General features: G+C 42.5%; 1 protein-coding gene across 10 annotated transcripts in view; it reads left to right on the forward strand.

Moving 5' to 3' along the window:
* The window catches only part of DUS2 (dihydrouridine synthase 2), a 50,237-nt gene that overhangs the window by 8,067 nt on the left and 21,119 nt on the right, over positions 1-21,051 (forward strand). For 5 of the 10 annotated variants that reach the window (XM_072815880.1, XM_072815905.1, XM_072815910.1 and 2 more), the window contains 4 exons: positions 4,880-5,022; positions 16,565-16,610; positions 18,912-19,003; positions 20,027-20,070. In XM_072815880.1, coding sequence (XP_072671981.1) covers positions 4,897-5,022; positions 16,565-16,610; positions 18,912-19,003; positions 20,027-20,070 — 308 coding nt within the window. In that variant the 5' untranslated portion in view covers positions 4,880-4,896. Of the gene's footprint in view, positions 1-4,879; positions 5,023-8,939; positions 9,222-14,908; positions 15,193-15,875; positions 16,398-16,564; positions 16,611-18,911; positions 19,004-20,026; positions 20,071-21,051 lie in introns of those variants that run through there. The other 5 variants (XM_072815925.1, XM_072815935.1, XM_072815918.1 and 2 more) reach the window with 4 other exon arrangements.

Raw genomic sequence — 21,051 nt, forward strand, 5'->3', positions numbered from 1 at the left:
ATGGATTGTAACTGAGCTATAAGGAAGAACAAAGTGTTGTGAGAGCATGTGACTAGGGACCTGAAGTTAGATGGTCTGGTAGGGAAATGTCTCCAAAAAGGGGACGTTCAAGGTAAAGAGGACCTTAGTGTGGGTGTGTATGATTGAGTCCAGGAGAGTGTTCTAGACAGAGAGGACTGCAAGTGCATGGGCCCCAGGTTGCAGAGAGCTTAGTGTAGGAGACTTTCAAAGAAGGCCAGGGGGCCAGAGCAAGGAGAATGAGTGGAAGAGAGGCTTAAGATGAGCTGGAGATGTGAACAGGGACAGGTCGTGCAGGGCTTGATGGGCCATCAGAAGGGTTTGGGAGTTATCCCTAAACTGAGTGGGAAACCACTGAAGGATATAAACAAGGAAGTGGTATTATCAGAGTTGTCTTTTTTTTTTTAATTTTTATTTATTTATGATAGTCACAGAGAGAGAAAGAGAGAGCGGCAGAGACATAGGCAGAGGGAGAAGCAGGCTCCATGCACCAGAAGCCCGATGTGGGATTCGATCCCGGGTCTCCAGGATCACGCCCTGGGCCAAAGGCAGGCGCCAAACCGCTGCGCCACCCAGGGATCCCCCAGAGTTGTCTTTTTCAAAACCCATGCAGTATGGAACAGAAAAAGGATAGGAGGGGCGCCTAGATGGCTCAGTCGGTTTAGTATCTGCCTTCGGCTCAAGGGCTCAAGTCGTGATTCTGGAGTCCCAGGTTTGAGCCTAATGCACGGCTCAGTGCATTGGAGAGTCTGCTTCTCCCTCCCCCTTCACCCCTCCCCCTCTGTTCATGCTCTGTCTCTTGCTTTCTCTCTCTCTCTCTCTTAAATAAATAAGTAAAATCTTGGGCAGCTCCAGTGGTTCAGTGGTTTAGTGCCTGCCTTCGGCCCAGGGCGTGGTCCTGGAGACCCAGGATCAAGTCCCACATCGGGCTCCCTGCATGGAGCCTGCTTCTGCCTCTGCCTCTGTCTTTGCCCCTCTCTCTCTGTGTCTCTCATGAATAAATAAATAAAATCTAAAAAAAATTAAAAAAATCTTTTTTTAAAAGAAAGGATAGGAGGAGGTAAGATTAGATTTGGGGAGAGCCATTAGATGACTGGGCTTTGTGCACAGTGGTGGCACTAGATATGGAGCCAAGCCGATGGATTAGTTATATTTTGAAGGCTGTTTCAGAAGGAGTTAGTGATAGATTGAATGTGGGGAATATGGATTAAGGATGAGTAACTGGGTGAATGGAGGTGTTAGTTGCTGAAATGGGAAACCTTTTCTCTACCTGTATTGGCCTGATTAACACCTTCACTCCCTTGGGATCTTGAATCAGAAATTATTTATTGGATGCCTAGGTGGCTCAGTCAGTTAAGCATCTGATTCTTGATTGTGGCCCAGGTCTTAATTTCGGGGTTATGAGATCAAGCCCTATGTCAGGCTCTGTGCTCATGTGGAGTCTGAGATTCTTTCCCCCTCCTTCTCCCACCCCCTCTGTACTTCCCCTCTTGACCCCTTGTGCTCGCTGTCTTTCTAAAATAAATAAAATAAATAAATAAAATAAAATAAAATAAAATGAAACAATTATTTCTTAAGGGAAGCCCTTCTCAACCTCTATCTGTCCCTTTCCTGTTGACACAGATTCCCAAAACCTCATGTCCTTCATAGCACTGTATGTGGTTTAATTTCCCAAGTATTTGTAAGTTCTCTTTCTATAACCCTCTTTTTCTACTCGACTTCCTCCTCTGCATTTTATCTCTAGTGCCAACCAGTGCTTGGCATATTATAGGGGCTCAATAAATGTCTGTTGAATGAATTAATGAAGACAGAAGAGGCAGCTTAGGAAGGCAGATCAGATCAAGATTTTTGTTTTGTGCATGTTTCTTATAAGATGTCCTTAAGATACCCAGGTGGGGATGTATATTGAGCAGTTGGTATAAGATACCTTTAGAGATCACCAGTATGGGCAGCCGTGGTGGTGCAGCGGTTTAGCCCGCCTGCAGCCCAGGGTGTGATCCTGGAGACCCGGGATCGAGTCCCACATCGGGTTCCCTGCATGGGGCCTGCTTCTCCCTCTGCCTGTGTCTCTGCCTCTCTCTCTCTCTCTATGTCTCTATGAATAAATAAATAAAATCTTTAAAAAAAAAGAGATCACCAGTATATTACCAATATTGTAAGCCATGGGAGTGAATACATTTACATCGGAGAATGTGTGGAATTAGAAGAGAAGAGGGCCCAAGACTAAGGAGGAAACTCAACATGTGAGTTGAGGAGGTGGAACCAGCAAAGATGCTGAGAAGCAAGACAGAGAGGTGGGAGAAAAACCAGGAAAGTGTGGGGTCAGGGAAGCCTAGGGAGGGGAGAGGTCAAGAAGAGGGGAGGCTCAACCATGTCACTGTACTGTTAGTGAAACCAGATTGTGGACAAGTGTGTGTGTGGTTGATTGCCCAACTTCCAGGTAATTGGTGACTTTAATCAGAGCAGTTTTAGTAGAATGGTAGAGGAGGGCACCAGCCGGAATGGGCTAAATAGTAAAGAGAAAATGGAGACATTGTTAGTAACTGAGCAGAATGGAACATTGGCTAGCTAGGTTTGTGACTTTTTAGGGGGGTCCATATTTGCTCAGCATAAGTAAATATTAACAGTTTTCTCTGGGATATGGAATTTTGATTTTTTTCTTTTTACTCCTGTTGGCTTTACCTTCAAAGTATATATTTAGGATGTGACCACTTCTCACTACCTCTACTACCAGCTTCCTGGCCTGAGCCACCATCATCTTTTTTTTTTTTTTTTTTAAGATTTTACTTATTTATTCATGAGAGACAAAGAGAGAGAGGCAGAGACATAGGCAGAGGGAGAAGCAGGCTACCCGCAGGGAGCCCAAAGCAGAACTCGATCCCCAGACCCCAGGATCACACCTGGAGTTGAAGGCAGATGCTCAACTGCTGAGCTACCCAGGCATGCCAAGCCACCATCGTCTCTTATGTTGGTTATCAAAGAGCCTTGTACTTGGTCTCCCTGTGTTTACTCTGGCCCCTAACCAATTGCTTGTTCTAGAGTAATCACTGTGATCATGAGAAAACATGTTCAGTCATGCTACTTCTCTACTTAAAGTCCTTTACTGGCTTCTGTTTTGTGAAGAGCTGAAAAAGTCCACAGAGTGTACTTCAAGTCCGTATGGGATCTGACACTGTGTCCTATCTGCTTACTGCTGTGATATCGTGTATCTGACTTTCATTACTCTCTCTTCTCCTCTTTGTGTTCCAACCACATTGGCCTCCTCACTGTTCCTCTAACACATCAGGGAAGCTGTTTCTTCTGCTGTATATTCTTCTACTAGATACCAACTTGACCAACTCAAGTCTTAGCTTTAATGTTACCTTCCCATTGAAGCCTATCTTGGTTTCCTTATTTAAACTTTTATATTTTAATGTAAATATTTTCACATATTTTTATATTTTAATGTAAAATATACCATTAGTATACCATTTATTTATATTTTTCCTGCTGGGAGTATGAGGTAAGTGGGTGAAGGTGGTCAGAAGATAGTAACTTCTAGGGCACCTGAGTGGCTTAGTTGGTTAAATGTCTAACTCTTGATTTTAGCTCAGGTCATGGTCTCAGGGTCATGTGATTGAGCCCCGTGTCAGGCTCTACATTCAGCATGGAGTCCTCTTGTCTCTCATCCTCTTCTTCACCCTGCCCCCTTCTCTCTCTCTTTCTCTCTCAAAAAAGGAAAAAATAGATATGAACTTCCAGCTAGAAGATAAATATCTTCTGAGGATGTGATATACAGCATAGCAACTATAGTTGACAATATTGTGTATTTAAAAGTTGCTAAGAATAGATCTTTTTTAATAAAGATTTTATTTATTTATTTATTTATTTATTTATTTATTTACTTACTTACTTACTTACTTAATGAGAGAGAGAGAGAGCGAGCAGGAGGGAGCAGCAAGGGGGAAAGAATCCCAAGCAGACTCTGTGAGCTGAGCTCATCACAGAACTCTGTCCCACAACCCTGAGATCATGACCTGAGCCAAAATCAAGAGTCAAACACCCAACCTACTGACCCATTCAAGCACCCTACTAATAGTAGGTCATCATCATCACAAGACAAAAATTATTATTATTTTTAAAATTATTAATATATGAGGTAATAGATGTTAAGTTATTGCGGTATTCATTTTGTAGCATACACATATATCAAATCGTTATGTTGTACACCTTAAACTAATATACTGTATGTCAATCACATCTCAATGAAATGGAAAGAAATTTTAATCCATCCCTGGTGTTTTCAATCTTCCTTTCTCCTTGCTGTTTTTTTTTCTTTTGTAAAATATTTTTATTTGTTCATTTGACAGAAAGAGAGGGACCACAAGTAAGTGGAGTGGCAGGCAGAGGGAGAGGGAGAAGCAAGCTCCCTGCTGAGTAGGGAGCCCAACATGAGGCTTGATCCCAGGACCCTGGGATCATGACCTGAGCCGAAGGCAGATGCTTAACCAATAGAACCACCCAGGCACCCCACTTCTTGCTGTTTTTTACTCTCTAGCATTACTAATTTTCCAACATACTGTATCATTTATTTATTATGTATTTTTTTTTTGCCTTTGTTTTCCTGCTAGAATAAAAGCTCTGTTAGAACAGGAATTTTTGTCTGTTTTGTTTTGTAATGTATCCCCAAAACTAGGACAGTGACTGGCACAGACTAGACACCTAATAAATATTCTTTCAATGAATGAATAAGCGTGCATTATTTTTATGGTCAGAGAAAAGGAAAACAAAGTCTTATGTATTGGAAAGAAGAAGAAAAACCTATCTAACAGAAGAGATTTTCTTTATTTGAATTTCTAACTCTTGTTTTCCTTTTCTGCAGGCTTCAGCAGAGGAGGAATGATTGAGCACAGCCTCTCACTGTGCTACCACAACAAACTCATCTTAGCCCCTATGGTTCGGGTAGGCACTCTCCCCATGCGGCTGCTGGCCCTGGACTATGGAGCGGACATTGTGTACTGTGAGGTAAGAGGCTCCTAATTTTCCTGGAGGACTTTTTCACCAGTGCAGCCTCCTAATCTGTGAGTTGAAGTGGCCAGGAGTTGGGAGAGAGAATGGGCACTCACTTCACAGGTCCTCACTGAAGGCAAATATGTATGACACTTGTGAATTCTCTGGGCCCTGTTCAGGGCCAGGAGGCCAGGCAGCATGGAGGCATTGTGGGATTCCTGGGCTGGATAGTTGGATGAGTGTCATGTCAGGTCACTGCCCTGGCCTCTGTAGGAGTTAATAGATGTTCAGTGCATGACTGAATTACCTCATGGTTAGGAGGAGGATGAAAAGGACCAGATTCAGGCTAGGGAAGCTGGATAGGGTTGGTTTGGGGAGCCACAGGATATTCTAGTAGTAGTAGCTAGTGAGTTGCCTACATCCTGGCTGCTGTGGAGAACAGTAGGACTTGAGACCCAGGTTTAAAAAGCATTTTCAGGGTGTCTGGGTGGCTCAGTCCGTTAAATGTCTGGAATCAGGCCCTGCATTGGGCTTCCTGATTGGTGGAGAGGCTGCTTCTCCCCTCACCCTTTCCTGCTCCCCTTGCTTGTGCTTACTCTCTTTTTCTTTGTCAAATAAATAAATAAAATCTTAAAAAAGTATTTTCCAGGAAAAATAGCATTACAAGAATAGCTGATATTGGATAGTGTGGGGGTGTGAGCAGTGTTTTTCAGCTGGGCATATAAAAGAATTATCTGGAGAGCTCCCCACCATCTCCAGTACCAATGTGTCTCCCTAGTGTGTGTGAGAAGTAAGAAGAAGCCATTCAAATGCTTCAGATATTTCTGTCTTTCAGAGGCACTGGTGGTGGATGGGGACTGTGGCTATAAAAGGACAGCACAAGGGATTCTGGTGTTGATGTTTCTGTGTCTTAACTGTATCAGTGTCAATATCCTGGTTGTAATATTATACTATATTTTGTAAGATGTTACCATTGGGGAAGGTGGGCAAACAGTACATAGGAGCTCCTATTCTCTCTCTCTCTCTTTTTTTAAATTTTAAAGATGTTTTAAATTTATTTATTCATGAGAGAGAGAGAGAGAGAGAGAGAGAGAGAGAGAGGCAGAGACACAGGCAGAGGGAGAAGCAGGCTCCATGCAGGGACCCCGACATGGGACTCGATCCTGGGTCTCCAGGATCACACCCTGGGCTGAAGGCGGCGCCAAACCACTGAGCCACCCGGGCTGCCCTCTCTCTCTCTCTTTTTTATTTTTATTTTTTTAAGATTTTATTTATTTATTCGAGAGAGAGAGAGAGAGAGAGAGAGAAGCAGAGACACAGGCAGAGGGAGAAGCAGGCTCCATGAGGGGAGCCTGATGTGCAACTCCATCCTGGGTTTCCAGATTCAGGCCCTGGGCCGAAGGTGGCGCTAAACCGCTGAGCCACCAGGGCTGCCCCCCTCTTTCTCTTTTTTAAAGTAGGCTCCATGCCCAGCAAGGAGCCTGACAGTGGCTTGAATTCACGAACTGAGCTAAGATCAAGAGTCTGATGCTTAACTGATTGAGCTACCCAGGCGCCCCTTGGAGCTCACATTCTTACAACTGCATATGAACCTCCAATTATTTCAAAATAAAAACTTCAGTTAAGAAGAAAGCCTCTGAGGGGTGCCTGGGTGGCTCAGTTGGTTAAGTGTCTGCCTTCAGCTCAGGTCATGATCCCAAGGTCCTGGGATTGAGCCCCATGTTGAACCCTATGTCAGGCTCCCTGCTCAGTGGGAAGCCTGCTTCTCCTTCCCCTCTACTGCGCCCTCTGCTTGTGCTCTCTATCTGCCAAATAAATAGATAGATAGATAGATAGATAGATAGATAGATAGCCACTGATGTAGAGAGAAGGGAGGGCTTAAGAGGGAACTTGGGAAAAATACACTCCAATATACTGGATGTTTATATGTGGGGGGACAGGTAAGTAATTTATGATAGAAAAGTGAAAGAATGGGGCACCTGGCTGGCTCAGTCAGTAGAACATGTGACTTTTGGTCCTGGGATTGTGAGTTCAAGCCCCACGTTGGGGGTGGAGCCTACTTAAAATTAAAAAAAAATGTAGAGTGAGAAGAATAGGCAAATTAAGAATGTGTGTCAGAGAAGGCAAAAGTCAGGTTTGTCAAATGTGACAGATGATGCAGAGAAATCCAATTTGCAAAAAGACCAAAAAGGTGTTTGATTTGAAAACCAGGTGATTGGAGGACAGCTGTGACAGAGATGAGGACTTGTTGGGGCAACATTGTGGAAGGAGCAGGAAATGAGGAAAGAGAAACAGAGCTGCCCACTACCCTTCAGGAATTCGAGAGGTGAAGGGAGGCAAAGAGTACATGCAAGTAGGGGAGATGGTGAAGGGAGTTGTTTCTGGGTGACTTGCATGTTTGCAACATAAGAGAAAGCTCTTAGCAGTGAGGGGAGGCCTGAAGATTTGGCAGATCACTGTGGGGTGGGTAGGGGCTGGACTTGGAGGGGCAGGATTCCTTTTTTTTTTTTTTTTAAGATTTTATTTATTTATTCATGATAGAGAGAGAGAGAGAGAGAGGGGCAGAGACACAGGCAGAGGGAGAAGCAGGCTCCATGCCGGGAGCCCGACGCGGGACTCAATCCCAGGAGTCCAGGATCATGTCCTGGGCCAAAGGCAGGCACTGAACTGCTGAGCCACCCAGGGATCCCCGAGGGGCAGGATTCTAGATGAGGTGGTGGGATCTGCCTCCAAGATAGGGCAGGGAGGAGAGTGGGAGAACCGTGGAAGGCAGGGAAACCAAGGGATTTTGCCTGAGTGGCTTGTTTTACAAGACATGGAAAGCCAATCTTCTGTCGGTGATGAAGGTGGCAGGAGTGGGATGGGGACCTGAGGAAAGAAAGTGAGGGCATTTTGGTCCCATTCCTATGGGGAATGGGCACTGGGAGATTTGCCTGGCCGTTAGGTATGCATAGTCATGCTGGTTTTTAGCTTTATGGGAACGAGAGCTGCAAAGCCGGGCAGACAGATGCCCGTGGCTGCAGATTGGCATGTCAGTATCTACAGCTGGGCAGAGGCAGAGCCAGCTAGGGTGCTAGCAAGGTGAAATGGGAGAGAGGGGCTATGTGTTGTCCAAATGTGGGAGTCAGAAAGGGAGGTTCCCGAGTTTAGGGTCACGGGCATAGAACCTGACTTCTAAGGGGGTTGTTGAAATAGAGTCAAGGAGGTCCAAGAAATGAGAGTTGGGCATCCATAAGCTTTCCAGGCTGTCGGAATATCCCCAGGGCAGGAAGGAACCTGTGTCCAGAGGCCAGTCCTGAGGGAATGTGATAGTGCACTGAGCATTATTTTTCTGGTCACTCATCCTTGGAGCCACTACTCAGGCCCCCAAGTGGTCAGCTGTGGGTTAGGGTTAGCCTTCCTTTCCTTTCCTTTCCTTTCCTTTCCTTTCCTTTCCTTTCCTTTCCTTTCCTTTCCTTTCCTTTCTTTCCTTTCTTTCCTTTCTTTCCTTTCTTTCCTTTCTTTCCTTTCTTTCCTTTCTTTCCTTTCTTTCCTTTCTTTCCTTTCTTTCCTTTCTTTCCTTTCTTCCCTTTCTTCCCTTCCTTCCCTTCCTTCCCTTCCTTCCCTTCCTTCCCTTCCTTCCCTTCCTTCTCTTTCTTTTCTTTTCTTCCTTTCTTTCTTTCTTTCTTTCTTTCTTTCTTTCTTTCTTTCTTTCTTTCTTTCTTCTTTTTCTTTCTTTTTTTTTTTAGATTTTATTTATTTATTCATGAGAGACCCACAGAGAGAGGCAGAAATATAGACAGAGAGGGAAGCAGGCCCTTCACAGGGAATCCAGTGAGACTTGATCCCTACACCGGGATCATGCCCTGCGCCAAAGGCAGATACTTAACCACTGGGCCACCCAGGCGTCCCAGGGATAGCCCTTCTTAGCCAGCCCCCTTCTCGCCCTCCAGAAAAACCTCTTGGACGTAGAAGAAGATTGGGAGGAAGGACTGTGAGGACTTGTGGACTCAGAGCCTAAGGAACGGAGACCAAAAAGATCAAGTCCCAGAGAACTCAACTGTTGTTTTGTTGCTTGTGATGCCCTCTTTGGCATGTTTGATGGGCATTTACTTTGGGAGAATCAATATGGCTTATGAACAAACCGGCCTCTGCCAGAGGACACCTCGACCTTCTACCCAAGCCTAACCCCTATGAAGAGCAGAGGCAGGCTGGTCAGTGGACCCTTAGCATGGGTAGGTGGCCAGGGACTGGGCCAAATACTAGACATGGCACAGTATGGTGCCTGGTGCCCCCTGGTGGATCCAGCGTTGCTCTACAGGCCCGCTGCCTGGATGATCAATCTTCCTGGGTTCACATGAAGTGGCACAACTGTGGATTTAGTTAAACCATCCCACCCACCTAATAGGACCAGCATATAGGGTCTACGACATACCAGGCATGCATGTACCTCCTCAAAAGCTCTGCAAAGCCCTCAGCAGCTGGAAGTGAAGAAAGGATGAACTAGCTCAGCAGAAGTCGAGGGAGTCAAGGGAGTTAGATCTCTAGAATCTTTTCTTTGTGCACAACTGAAACTAAGGTCTGCCTTATTGTTAGGGGTTTTCCAAGAGTTCCTCAGATGTCATTTATCGATTCCTTTTTTTTTTTTAAAGATTTTATTTATTTATTCATGGGAGATACAGAGAGAGAGGCAGAGACATAGGCAGAGGGAGAGGCATGCTCCCGATGAGCCCGATGTGGGACTCAATCCTGGAACCCCTGGATCACTCCCTGAGCTGAAGGCGGACGCTCAACCACTGAGCCACCCAGGTGTTCCTATCTATTCCTTATTATAAGGGGACTCCAGTCCCTTAAACTGTGAGAGGACACCTACCTGTTAGACTTAAACCTTTTACTAAGCAAGATCAAGGGAGGAGGTGGTGTTCTTAAGAGGCCCTGATTTCCAGAATGGGCACTTAAATTTTTTTTGTGTGTGTGTGGTAAAAAACACATAACATAAAATTTACCATCTTAAACATTTTTGAATGTGCACTTTGGTAGTGTTCAGTTGTGAAACAAATCTCTAGAATCTTTTCTTTGTGCACAACTGAAACTCTCTATCTGTGAAACAACTCCCCCTTACCCCATCTCTCCAACCCCTGGTAACCACTCTTCTATTTTCTGTTTCTATGAATTTGACTACTTTAGATACCTCATAGAAGTGGAAGCATGTGATATTTGTCTTTTTGTGACTGGCTTGTTTCGCTTAGCATAGTATCCTCAAGGTTCATCTATGTTGTAGTATGTGGCAGGGTTTCCTTCATTTTTTAGCTGAATGATATTCCATTGTATGTATATGCCCCATTCTGTTTATACATTCACCTGTTGATGGACATTTGGGTACTTCCACCTTTTGGTTATTTTGAATAGTGCTGCTATGAACATAGGTATGCAAATACCTCTTTGAGATCTTGCTTTCAATTCTTTTGGGTATATATATCCTCAAGTAGGATTGCTAGATGAGGTGGTAGTTCTGTTTTTCATTTTTGGGTTTTTTTTTTAAGATTTTATTTATTTATTAGAGACACAGAGAGACAGAGAGAGAGAGGCAGAGAGAGAGAGAGAGAGAGAGAGAGGCAGAGACACAGGCAGAGGGAGAAGCAGGCTCCATGCAGGGAGCCCGACATGGGACATGGGACATGGTGGGACTCGAGCCGGCGTCTCCAGGATCACGCCCAGTCTCCAGGATCATACCTGGGGCTGAAGGCAGTGGTAAACCGCTGAGCCACCTGAGGCTGCCCTGTTTTTCATTTTTGGAGGAAACTCTAGACTATTCTCCCTAGCAGTTACACCACTTTACAATTCTACCAACAGTGCACAATTTCTCCACATACTTGCTAACACCAGTTCTGTTCATTCGTTTTTCTTTCTTTCTTTCTTTCTTTCTTTCTTTCTTTCTTTCTTTCTTTCTTTCTTTCTTTCTTTTTTCTTTCTTTCTTTCTTTCTTTCTTTCTTTCTTTCTTTCTTTCTTCTCTTTCTTCCTTTTCTTCTCTTTCTTCTCTTTCTTCTCTTTCTCTCTTTCTCCCTTTCTTTCTTTCTTTGTTTGTTTGTTTGTTTGTTTGTTTCTTTCTTTCTTTCTTTCTTTCTTTCTTTCTTTCTTTCTATAGCAGCCATCCTAATGGGTGAAAGGTGATAGCTCATTGTGGTTTTAATTTGCATATCTCTGGTGATTAGCAATGCTGAGTATGTGCATATGCTTGTTGAGTGTCAGTGTATCATCTTTGGAGAAATTTTTATTTAAGTCCTTTCCCCAGAATGGCTTAAAAAAGAATTCATATTTATGGAAAAGTTGCTATATGTTTATACCTCAGTAAAAAATTTTTTAAAAGGGAAAAATTTATTGAAAAGTTACAGGAAAAAAAAAGAAAAGTTGCAGGAATGGACAGAGAGCATCTATCTGTACCCATATTGACCAATGGTCAACATTTTTGTTTGATTTGTTTTATCATTTGTGCTCTATCTAATGTATATATATTTTCTCCTTAACTAATTTTTAAAAATTGAAGTACAGTTGACACACAATGTTACGTTAGTTTCATGTGTTCTCCTTAACTATTTTTTTTCTCCTTAACTATTTGAGAGTAAGTTTCATGCAGTATGATTTCTTACTTCTCAAGTACTTCACTGATATTTTCCCAGAATTAAGTCTTTCTTCTATTCAATTATGATATAGGCATCATCTTTGATTAACTTAATATTGATACGGTACTTTTTAAAAATCTACCTTCTATGTTCTAATTTTGTCAATTGACCCAAAATTGTTCTTCTAAGCATTATTTTAACATCTTTTTTTCCCCCCAATGTTTTATTTGGGACACTTGGGTGGCTCAGTGGTTGAGTGGCTGCCTTTGGCTCAGGTCGTGATCCCGGGGTCCTGGGATTGAGTCCCACATCAGGCTCCAGAGAGGGAACCTGCTTCTCCCTCTGCCTATGTCTCTGTCTCTGTGTGTGTGTCTCTCTCATGAATAAATAAATCTTTTAAAAAATAGCTAAATAAAGATTTTATTTTTAGGGGCATCTGGGTAGCTCAGTTGGTTATGTGTCTGTCTGCCTTTGGCTTAGGTCCTGATCCTTTGGTCCTGGGATTGAGCCCTGGGGCTAGTTTGTGCTTAGCAGGGAATCTGCTTCTTCCTTTCCCTCCACTCCTCCCCCCACTCGTGCTTTTCCTGTCTCAAATAAATAAAATCTTAAAAAAAAAAGATTTTATTTTTACGTAATCTCTACATTTAACATGGGGTTTGAACTTACAAATGCAAGATTAAGAGCCTCATGGTCTATTGTCTAAACCAGGCAGACTCCCCTTTTAACACCTTTACTGAGATATGATTCATATGCCACATCATTCACCAATTCAAACTGTATAATTTGGTGCCTTTTGGTATATTTACAGAATTGTCCATCCATCACCACAATAAACTATTGAATATTTTCATCACACCAAAAAGAAACCTCATATCTGTTAGCAAATCTCCCCGATTTCTCCCTTCCCAAGTCCCTGGAAATCAATATTCTACTTTCAGAAATATTCTACTTTCAAGACCTAAGCTGAGATCAAGAGTCTGATGTTAGGGGCACCTGGGTGGCTCAGTGGTTGAGCGTCTGCCTTTGGCTCAGGTTGTGATCCTGGGGTCCCAGGATCAAGTCCCACACAGGGCTCCCTGCTGGGAACCTGCTTCTCCCTCTGCCTGTGTCTCAGCCTCTCTCTCTCTGTGTCTCTCAGGAATAAATAAATAAAATACTAAAAAAAAAAAAAAAAAAAAAAAAGTCTGATGTTTAACTATATTGAGCCACCCAAGTGCCCCTAAGGCATTTTAAAACTAAATGTTGTGGGGTGCCTGGCTGGCTTAGTCGGTAGACCATGTGACTTTTGATCTCAGGGTTTTGAGTTCAAGCTCCACATTGAGCAATGGAGGCTACTTTTTAAAAAAAAAAAAATGTTGTTCAGAACATTGGGTACTCATTTGAAGAAAAAATGACTTATAAATGGCCATAATTTTCAGGCAAGTTAAAATCTAAATTAGTTTTGGGATGCCTGGGTGGCTCAGTTGGTTAAGTGACTGCCTTTGGCTCAGGTCATGATCCCAGAGTCCTGGGATCAAGCCCTGCATTGGACTCCTTGCTCAGCAGGAGTCGTCTTCTCTCCCTTTGCCCCTGCTCATGCTCATGCATGCGTGCTCTCTCTCTCTCTCAAATAAATAAATAAATAAATAAATAAATAAATAAATAAATAAATCTTTAAAAAATATTACAAGAGGACTATTTTAACAAAATCTAAATTATTTTTAAAAAGAATGGGGCGCCTGGGTGGCTCAGTGGTTGGGCGGCTGCCTTCGGCTGAGGTCATGATCCCGGGATCCAGGATCGAGTTCCACATCGGGCTCCTGTGAAGAGCCTGCTTCTCCCTCTGCCTATGTCTCTGCCTCCTCTCTCTCTGTCTCTCATGAATAAATAAATCTTAAAAAAATTATTTTTAAGAAGAGGAAAAAACAATTGAGATTATTTTATTTATTTATTTATTTATTTATTTATTTATTTATTTATTTATAGATTTTATCTATTTATTTGACAGAGAGAGAGAGAGAGAGAGCGCACAAGCAGGAGGAACTATAGGCAGAGGGAGAGGGAGAAGTAGGGAGCCCAATGTGAGTCTTGATTCTAGGACCCTGGGACCATGTCCCGAGCCAAAGGCAGTCGCTCAACCAATGAGCCACCCAGGTGCCCCAAGATTATGTTCTTCACTATATAATGGAGATATACTTAGGAAGTAAAAGGTACTGTTCATGGCCAAGTTAGGGTGATCTTTCCTATAAAAATAGAATGTTATGTATGATAGAAATTAAGGTTTGTAACAACGTGGATAGACCTAGAGGGTATTATGCTAAGTAAAATAGTCAACAGAGAAAGACAAATACTGTCTGATCTTACTACCTGTGGAATCTAAAAAGCAAAGCAAATAAAAAACAACAACAAAAAAGAGAAACAAACTCATAAATACAGAGAACAAACTAGTGGTTGCCAGAGGGGAGGAAGTTAGGGGATGAGTGAAGTAGGCAAAGGAGTTTAAGAGGTACAGACTTGTAGTTATAATATGAATAAGTTATAGGATTGAAAAGCACTGGGACGCCTGGGTGGCTCAGCAGTTGAGCACCTGCCCCTCGCTCAGGGTGTGATCTGTGATCTCAAGATCGAGTCCCACATCAGGCTCTCTGCCTGGAGCCTGCTTCTCCCTCTGCCTATGTCTCTGCTTTTCTCTCTCTGTGTCTTTCATGAATAAATAAATAAAATCTTTAAAAAAAAAAAGTAAAGCTTAGGGAATATTGTCAATAATACTGTAATAACTTTGTTTGATGATACATGGTAACTACATTTCTTGTGGTGAGCATTTCATAAAGTATAGAATTGTTTGAACCACTGTTGTATACCTGAAAGTAACATAATATTATATGTCAACTATATCTCAAAACTAGAAAAAAAAAAGTAGAGCATAGGTTAAAAAAACAATTGAGGAAGTGGTAGTAATAGAAGAAAAGTATTTGTGGTAGGTAACTCAGAAAAACTCAATATACAATTTGACAAAGAATAGATTTTTTTCCTGCAACTTGTATAGATGTAAAAGGCAGTTTGGAAAAAAAAACAAAAAAAAAAGAACAAAAAAAAAAAAGGCAGTTTGCTCTGAAGATTCACTGATCATAAACTACCACTAGGAAAAACGATGTTTGTTTTCACTTAATTAAGGAAATATAGTGAAAAAACCAGGAGGTTCCATTTTATCCCAGAACTAACTAAAATGAATAAAATTGACGAACAGTGGTGTTGAGGGTGCGTGTTGAGCAGACACACTTGTGGTTTTTTTGGTGACAATTTAATTTCTCCGCTTAAACAGTTGAACATCTGCTGCATACAAGGTCTTGAAGAGGTTCTGGCAGATGTTTCGTGAGCACTTGCAACATGCTAGATGCTGGTGATGAATGAAACGGCATCCAGGCCCCACAGGCTCCTTTGGTGTGGTGGGGAGACTGAAAAGAAAACAAGACATTTCAAGGGCCATTTTGCCTTAATTCCTCCTCTTGTGGCTCAGGCTACCTGGCCTGGGTCCTCAAGGCCTACCTTTGTGTGATCACAGGATCCTCCTCAGGGGGTATAGTCTAATGTAAAGGTATGACTGAGGTATGTATAGCTAGCATTTGATGAAGTAGCAAATGTGGACTTGGAGGAGGGGCGTTTGGGAATCCTGAGGAGGACAAGTTAGATCTGGCAGGGCTGGGGCTTCAGCAAAGGCTTGCCTTGCTGTCTCCTGCTCATTTCTGGCTGAAGTTCAGCCTGCCTGCAAAGCTTCTTTTTATGAGCACAGGCCATTTGATGCTCTGCCCGCTTTCCCACTTGCCTTTTTGGCCTGCCCCTGCAACTAAGATCCTGGCTCCAGGGACTCTGTGTTGGGCTCTGTCCATCCCTTGAGACACTACACGGACTCTTGCCAGCCACATATCCATAACTGCTTGGTGGTGGTGATTTGTTTGGCCAGGACTGGTGGACATCGGGTACTTGATGACCTGAATGCAACATAGAGAGAGAATAGCCAGAGAAACGCCTATGTGTGTACTAACTCAGATGATGAGTATGTGGGGAAGCCATAGGTGCCCTTTGGCCACTTTAGCTTTGCATACTCCCATGAGATATTGACAGTATTGTGCCCACCTGGCTGGAGTTGTGACTTGCTGAGGCTCATAGGTAGTCAGTATGGCGATGGATACCAGGGGGCAGAGTTTCCTCTCCATTTTTCTGGACCTGCAGAACCCCTTGGTATGAGCTTCTGGGCAGTGTGGCAGGTTTTATCTTACACATTTGTTGAAATGATCACTGAACAAAGCAGAACAGTTGTCTCCTACCAAGAGGCAGAGGATCTTAGTCCTTCAGGAGACAGGAGCTTTCCCTTCATTTTCATGATCCTGATTTTGAAGAAACCTCTTTCTCTTTTCTTTCCTAAGTCAGTTTGAAGATGTCCAGAGTCAAAGAGCTCACCCCTTTTGTTTCCACACAGTGTGACCCATGTTGGGCAGGAGTTTTAGAACTGATCTCAAGGCTTCCTCCCTCTGCTTTTATTCACTGGTCCCACTTTTGTCCTTGGACATTTCCTGGGAGCCCAACACTGTCTGCTGTTTGTGTGGGGATGAGGTAGGAGGGTCTTTGAGGGGATGGACTGGAACTGAGATGAGTAGGTGGGGAGAGTGTCCAGGTGTCCATAATCTGGGCTATTGTCTTATCTCTGGCTCCCTGAGTAGCTCATCCTTCCTAGGCCCCCGATGTCTTCACAGCCACTGGGAGGAACAGCTGACCGAGGGTAGCTCACTCAGGCTCCTGCTTGCCATGTTTAGGTGAGGATATCAGTGTTACATTTCCCAAAAGCCATGATTTGTTGTTAGTAGTAGGATAACAGGCTGAGTGACCACCCTCCCATTAGCGACCTCCAGTGAAGGTCCCTCCCCCTGGGCCCAGGACCTACATGACCAGCACTGATAAGTGCCCTCTGATTCCTCTGCAGGAGCTGATTGACCTCAAGATGCTTCAGTGCAAGAGAGTTGTCAATGGTGAGTACAGTTCTGATCCCAGGATTGTGTGGCACCTGGTCAGGCCCAAGCAGCACCAACTACTCCTGCCCTTGCGTGGAGTGACAGTGTCCTGCCAGTGTGCTCCTTGCCTGGCTGTGTCATTTTGTGGATAGTGTCCTCCTTTGACAGCAGTCACTACTCTCCAGAGACCCTGACAAAGACCAAATATAAAATAGGCTGAGAATACCTTCCACCCACAGGCTTGCTGGCATAGACAGTGACAGGTTTCATAGTAGAGGAGGGACCCTAAAAGCCTTGGGCTTGGCCAGCTTCAGCATTGTTCCTGACTCTGCTACTCCCTAGCTGTGTGACTTTGGGCAAGTCACAATGACTTCTCTGCCTCCATTTCTTCAGCTGTTAAGATGAAAATCAAAACCCCTGCTTTACTTAAATCATATGGTTGAAGTGAAAATCAAATAAGATAAGGTACATGTAAGTACTTTGCAGATAGAAGTGGTTGTGCTAAATTGTGGTTTTGCTTATGTTTTATTGATGAAGCTGATTCTGTTTTGATTAGAGTTGTGGTATTGTTTGAGGTTTTTGAAATGTATACCCATTTTTGAAATCTTAATATCAGAAGTTGTGACTCATTATGTCTTTGTTTTAGATTTCTATTTTTTTGTTACAAAAATTTCATTTTTACAGAACCATATAGCCTAGAAAATGAAAATGCCCATAATTTCATATTTGAAGAGGTAATCATGAGGAGGAATAATATATATTTTTTACACGTTTAGTAAAGCATGTATGTAAAAATAGAGAATGTTTCTGTATATGCTTTCCCTTGGGATCATGCTCTGCAAGTTTTGCCCCTTACTTTTTTACTAGAACCTTTCCCCATGTCAGTACCTGTAGATAATTATGTCAGACTTGATTTCATCAGTGTTTTAATGGGAGTTTCCAGTATTTTGCTGTTAAAAATAAAGCTGTATAAACACAGTAAGTTTTTGCAGTTCTTCTCTCAGACTTCTTTGCTAGTTAAAAGCCTGCGCTGTTGGAATTTACTTCAATTGCCTCTCCCAACATGTCATCACCTTTACCCTACGTTTTTAACCTAATCTGTTTAGTGCTGAGTTGATAATAACTGCTTCCATTTCTGGAAATGCCTTACGTGTATTAAAGATCTCATTCATTTCTCAAAATAAATGCACAAGGTAGGCATAATCTCCCGTCTGCCACATTGGATCTCTTTGATGTGCCCGTCATCTTTGAGAGCTAATAATGGTAGTACCTACTATAGAGCTGTATTTTGAGCAGCATATAAAATTCTTATTATTTACAACAATTATGTTCTATTAGGTTGCATCGAACAACAAATTAGCAAATACTGAACCATTGCTTTTAGGGGAAATACAGGATTAAGTTTGTGCAAGCATCTGGTCACAGCATTTTCACTAACATCAGTACATAACCTTGTTTTATATGTGTTTCTATTTTAACATTGAACTCACAGACTTCAGTTCTCTAATTTCATGTTTGAACAGAGGTTGTTTAACGTGTATTTTCTCTGTAAGGCATCTCTGAGCCTTCTTGTGCTTTGGAGCACGAGATAACACTTTAGCACTGTGCTTGGGGCCATTTTCAACAGCGGAATTAACAAAAGGCCCACAAATGCAGAAATATGTGACGTTAAATATACCGCCATAAGGACACTTATTTACAGTATAAGACCTTAGCTGGAAATGCACACATCAGGGGACTGACTTTTTTTGCAGTTCTACATTAGTCTGTGAATGACCATGAAAATGCCATGAGTATTGATTTTGGGGTTACAGATACATTTTAGCAATCAGGCAAATTTGGAAGTACGTAAGTACACATAATGAGGGTTGACTGTAATAGAGTGAATCTCCACTCACAGTACATGGTAAATAATTAAGAAACAGCAACTTTACTGAACTTCAGAGTGACATCTGGGAAAATTTGGGCCAAGGCTAAAACATAGACAAGGTTCCATGTATGCACATTTTTTTCCAGTCTTTTAAAAATTACAAAATGTAAATACTACACCAAGGAAGTGCATAAAACACAAGCATGCAGTATAACAAATAACTGTAAAGCAGCCAGCTGTAACTAACCATCCCCTAGATCGAGGAATAGACCATCATTAGCACCTCAGAAGCTTCCAGGTGCTCACTGATTTCTTTAAAGAATTATGTATTTCCAGCATCCATTTCTCCCCTTCAGAGTGATTTTTTTGCTGTGTTTTCTCCCAGGGATTAGGCTAGGTTGAACTTGCTTCTTCATTGGGTGGCCCTGTGTGTTTGTGTTTTCTTGCAGAGGTGCTCAGCACAGTGGACTTTGTCGCCCCTGATGAACGAGTCGTCTTCCGCACCTGCGAAAGAGAGCAGAGCAGGGTTGTTTTCCAGATGGTATGAGATTCCAGGGGCTGAGCACCCTCCCAAGGGTTATGCATCCTTAAATGCCTGGGCGCTGTTGCATAGTAGTGGTTTCCTGAGACTGCTTTAATGTTTTTCAAAGATTTGTTCATGAGTGTTTATGTTGTCAGAGAGAGTTTAAGGAAGTCAAGTTAGAGCACTCTGTTACATGCCTCCAGTGTCAAATATAATTTCCTTAGCTGTTGGAATTGTTTTTTTGGCATGACTTATATATTTTTACCTGCTAGGATTGGTTATTCAGTTCATGTTCTTTGTTTTTGTATAGTCTGTATATACTTCCCATAGAAAGAAAATTAGGTTTCCTCAAGACTAGTTGATTTATGTTTGGCTTGTAATGACTCCATAGCACTCTTCTCTCACTTTTTCACAAATAGGTTCTGTATGACGTTTAAGTTTTTATTTTTATCTTATTTTATTTTATTTATTTTAAAGATTTTATTTATTTATTCATGAGAGACACACAGAGAGAGAGAGAGAGACAGACAGACAGACAGACAGAGAGAGGCAGAGACACAGGCAAAGGGTGAAGCAGGCTCCATGCAGGGAGCCCGACGTGAGACTCGATCCTGGGACTCCAGGATCACGCCTTGGGCTGAAGGCAGGCGCTAAACTGCTGAGCCACCCAGGCTGCCCCAGATGTTTAAGTTTTTAAACTTAACAATGGGTAGACATATGATAAAGCAAATATAGCAAAAATATTAATTGTAGAATATAAGTGGTGAGTATATGAATATATGTTCACTATATAATTTTGTCAACTTTTTTTTGTATTAGAAAATAATCACAGCATTGAGGACGTTTTCTAGGCCTTCCAGGTCCAATTTTTACCTCTGATAGTGAGCTAGTCCAATGGCCTGGCTGTTTAAGAGGATGACAGGCAGACTCTACTTGCTGAAGTGTGCGTGCACATGGAGTGCATAGATGTGTTTGTCTATGCATCTGTGCATGTATACTTGTGTCAGGGATGGTGATTGATGCAGTCTCTTTTGTTCCCAGGGGACCTCAGATGCAGATCGAGCCCTTGCTGTGGCTAAACTTGTGTAAGTTCTGTCTTTGGGACTGCCTTTTCCTCTCCTATGGGCTGTGAAACTTTACTGTTTTGGTGACCTTGGAGGTGACCATCCTTTTGTCTCTTAGCTCTTTACCTTCTCTTTCCAAATTAAGAGTCTCTGTTGTTTTTTGTTTTTCTCTGTTTTTGGCATCTGAGGGCTGGCCTGGGACTCATGTGTACCAACAGTACCCAGATTCCAGATAACCTCTGTTCAGGCAACTATTTTTTAGTATTTATTCATGAAGCTCCCTTTCCAGGGTTTCTTATGACTATGAGCCCTAACATTTTGAGGCTCATGAAGTGTAGATAAGGTTTACTGCTGCCTAGATTAATGAAGGCAGGAGAGTACGTGGTTAGGAGATGGGCTTTAGAGTTAGGCAGACCTGGGTTGGAATTCTGAGTTGCTGCTTGCTGAGATTCCAGGGGCTGAGCACCCTCCCAAGGGTTATTTGATCTTAGATAAGTTGCCTAATCATACTTTAACCAAGGGAACTTAGTTTCCTTATCTATGAAATGAGATCAATAGTACTACCTACCTCTGTCTTTATAGGTGACGGTAGATGAAATAATGCACATAAATGTCTTCACAGTAATGTGGCACATAGTGAGTAATTAATGTTAGTTATTATTATTAAGTGAAATGATGGTGAGAAGGAACTTAGGCATTAGCTACAGATTGTTAACTGTCTACATACCAGAAGATGGGCTAAGGGTCCTTGCCACAAAATCGTTGGAGTAAGCCAACCGTATAGCCCAGCAAACAAAGGCAGTCTTGTAACTTCTCCTAGAACCAGTGTTCTGGAAAGGGCTCTATGTGTTGACAAATAGCTTGTACTACCCCAATCAGAACTGGAACTCTGAGATCAAATTCAGTGTGGCCGTCACTTGGTATTTGGATTATCTGATATAATTCCCAAGTAGCAAAGTCCTCTACAACTAGCCCATTGTAGATGTTTGAGCGCAATATGCT

Source organism: Canis lupus, chromosome 3, assembly GCF_048164855.1.
Source record: "Canis lupus baileyi chromosome 3, mCanLup2.hap1, whole genome shotgun sequence".
NCBI classification, from domain to species: Eukaryota; Metazoa; Chordata; class Mammalia; order Carnivora; family Canidae; genus Canis; species Canis lupus.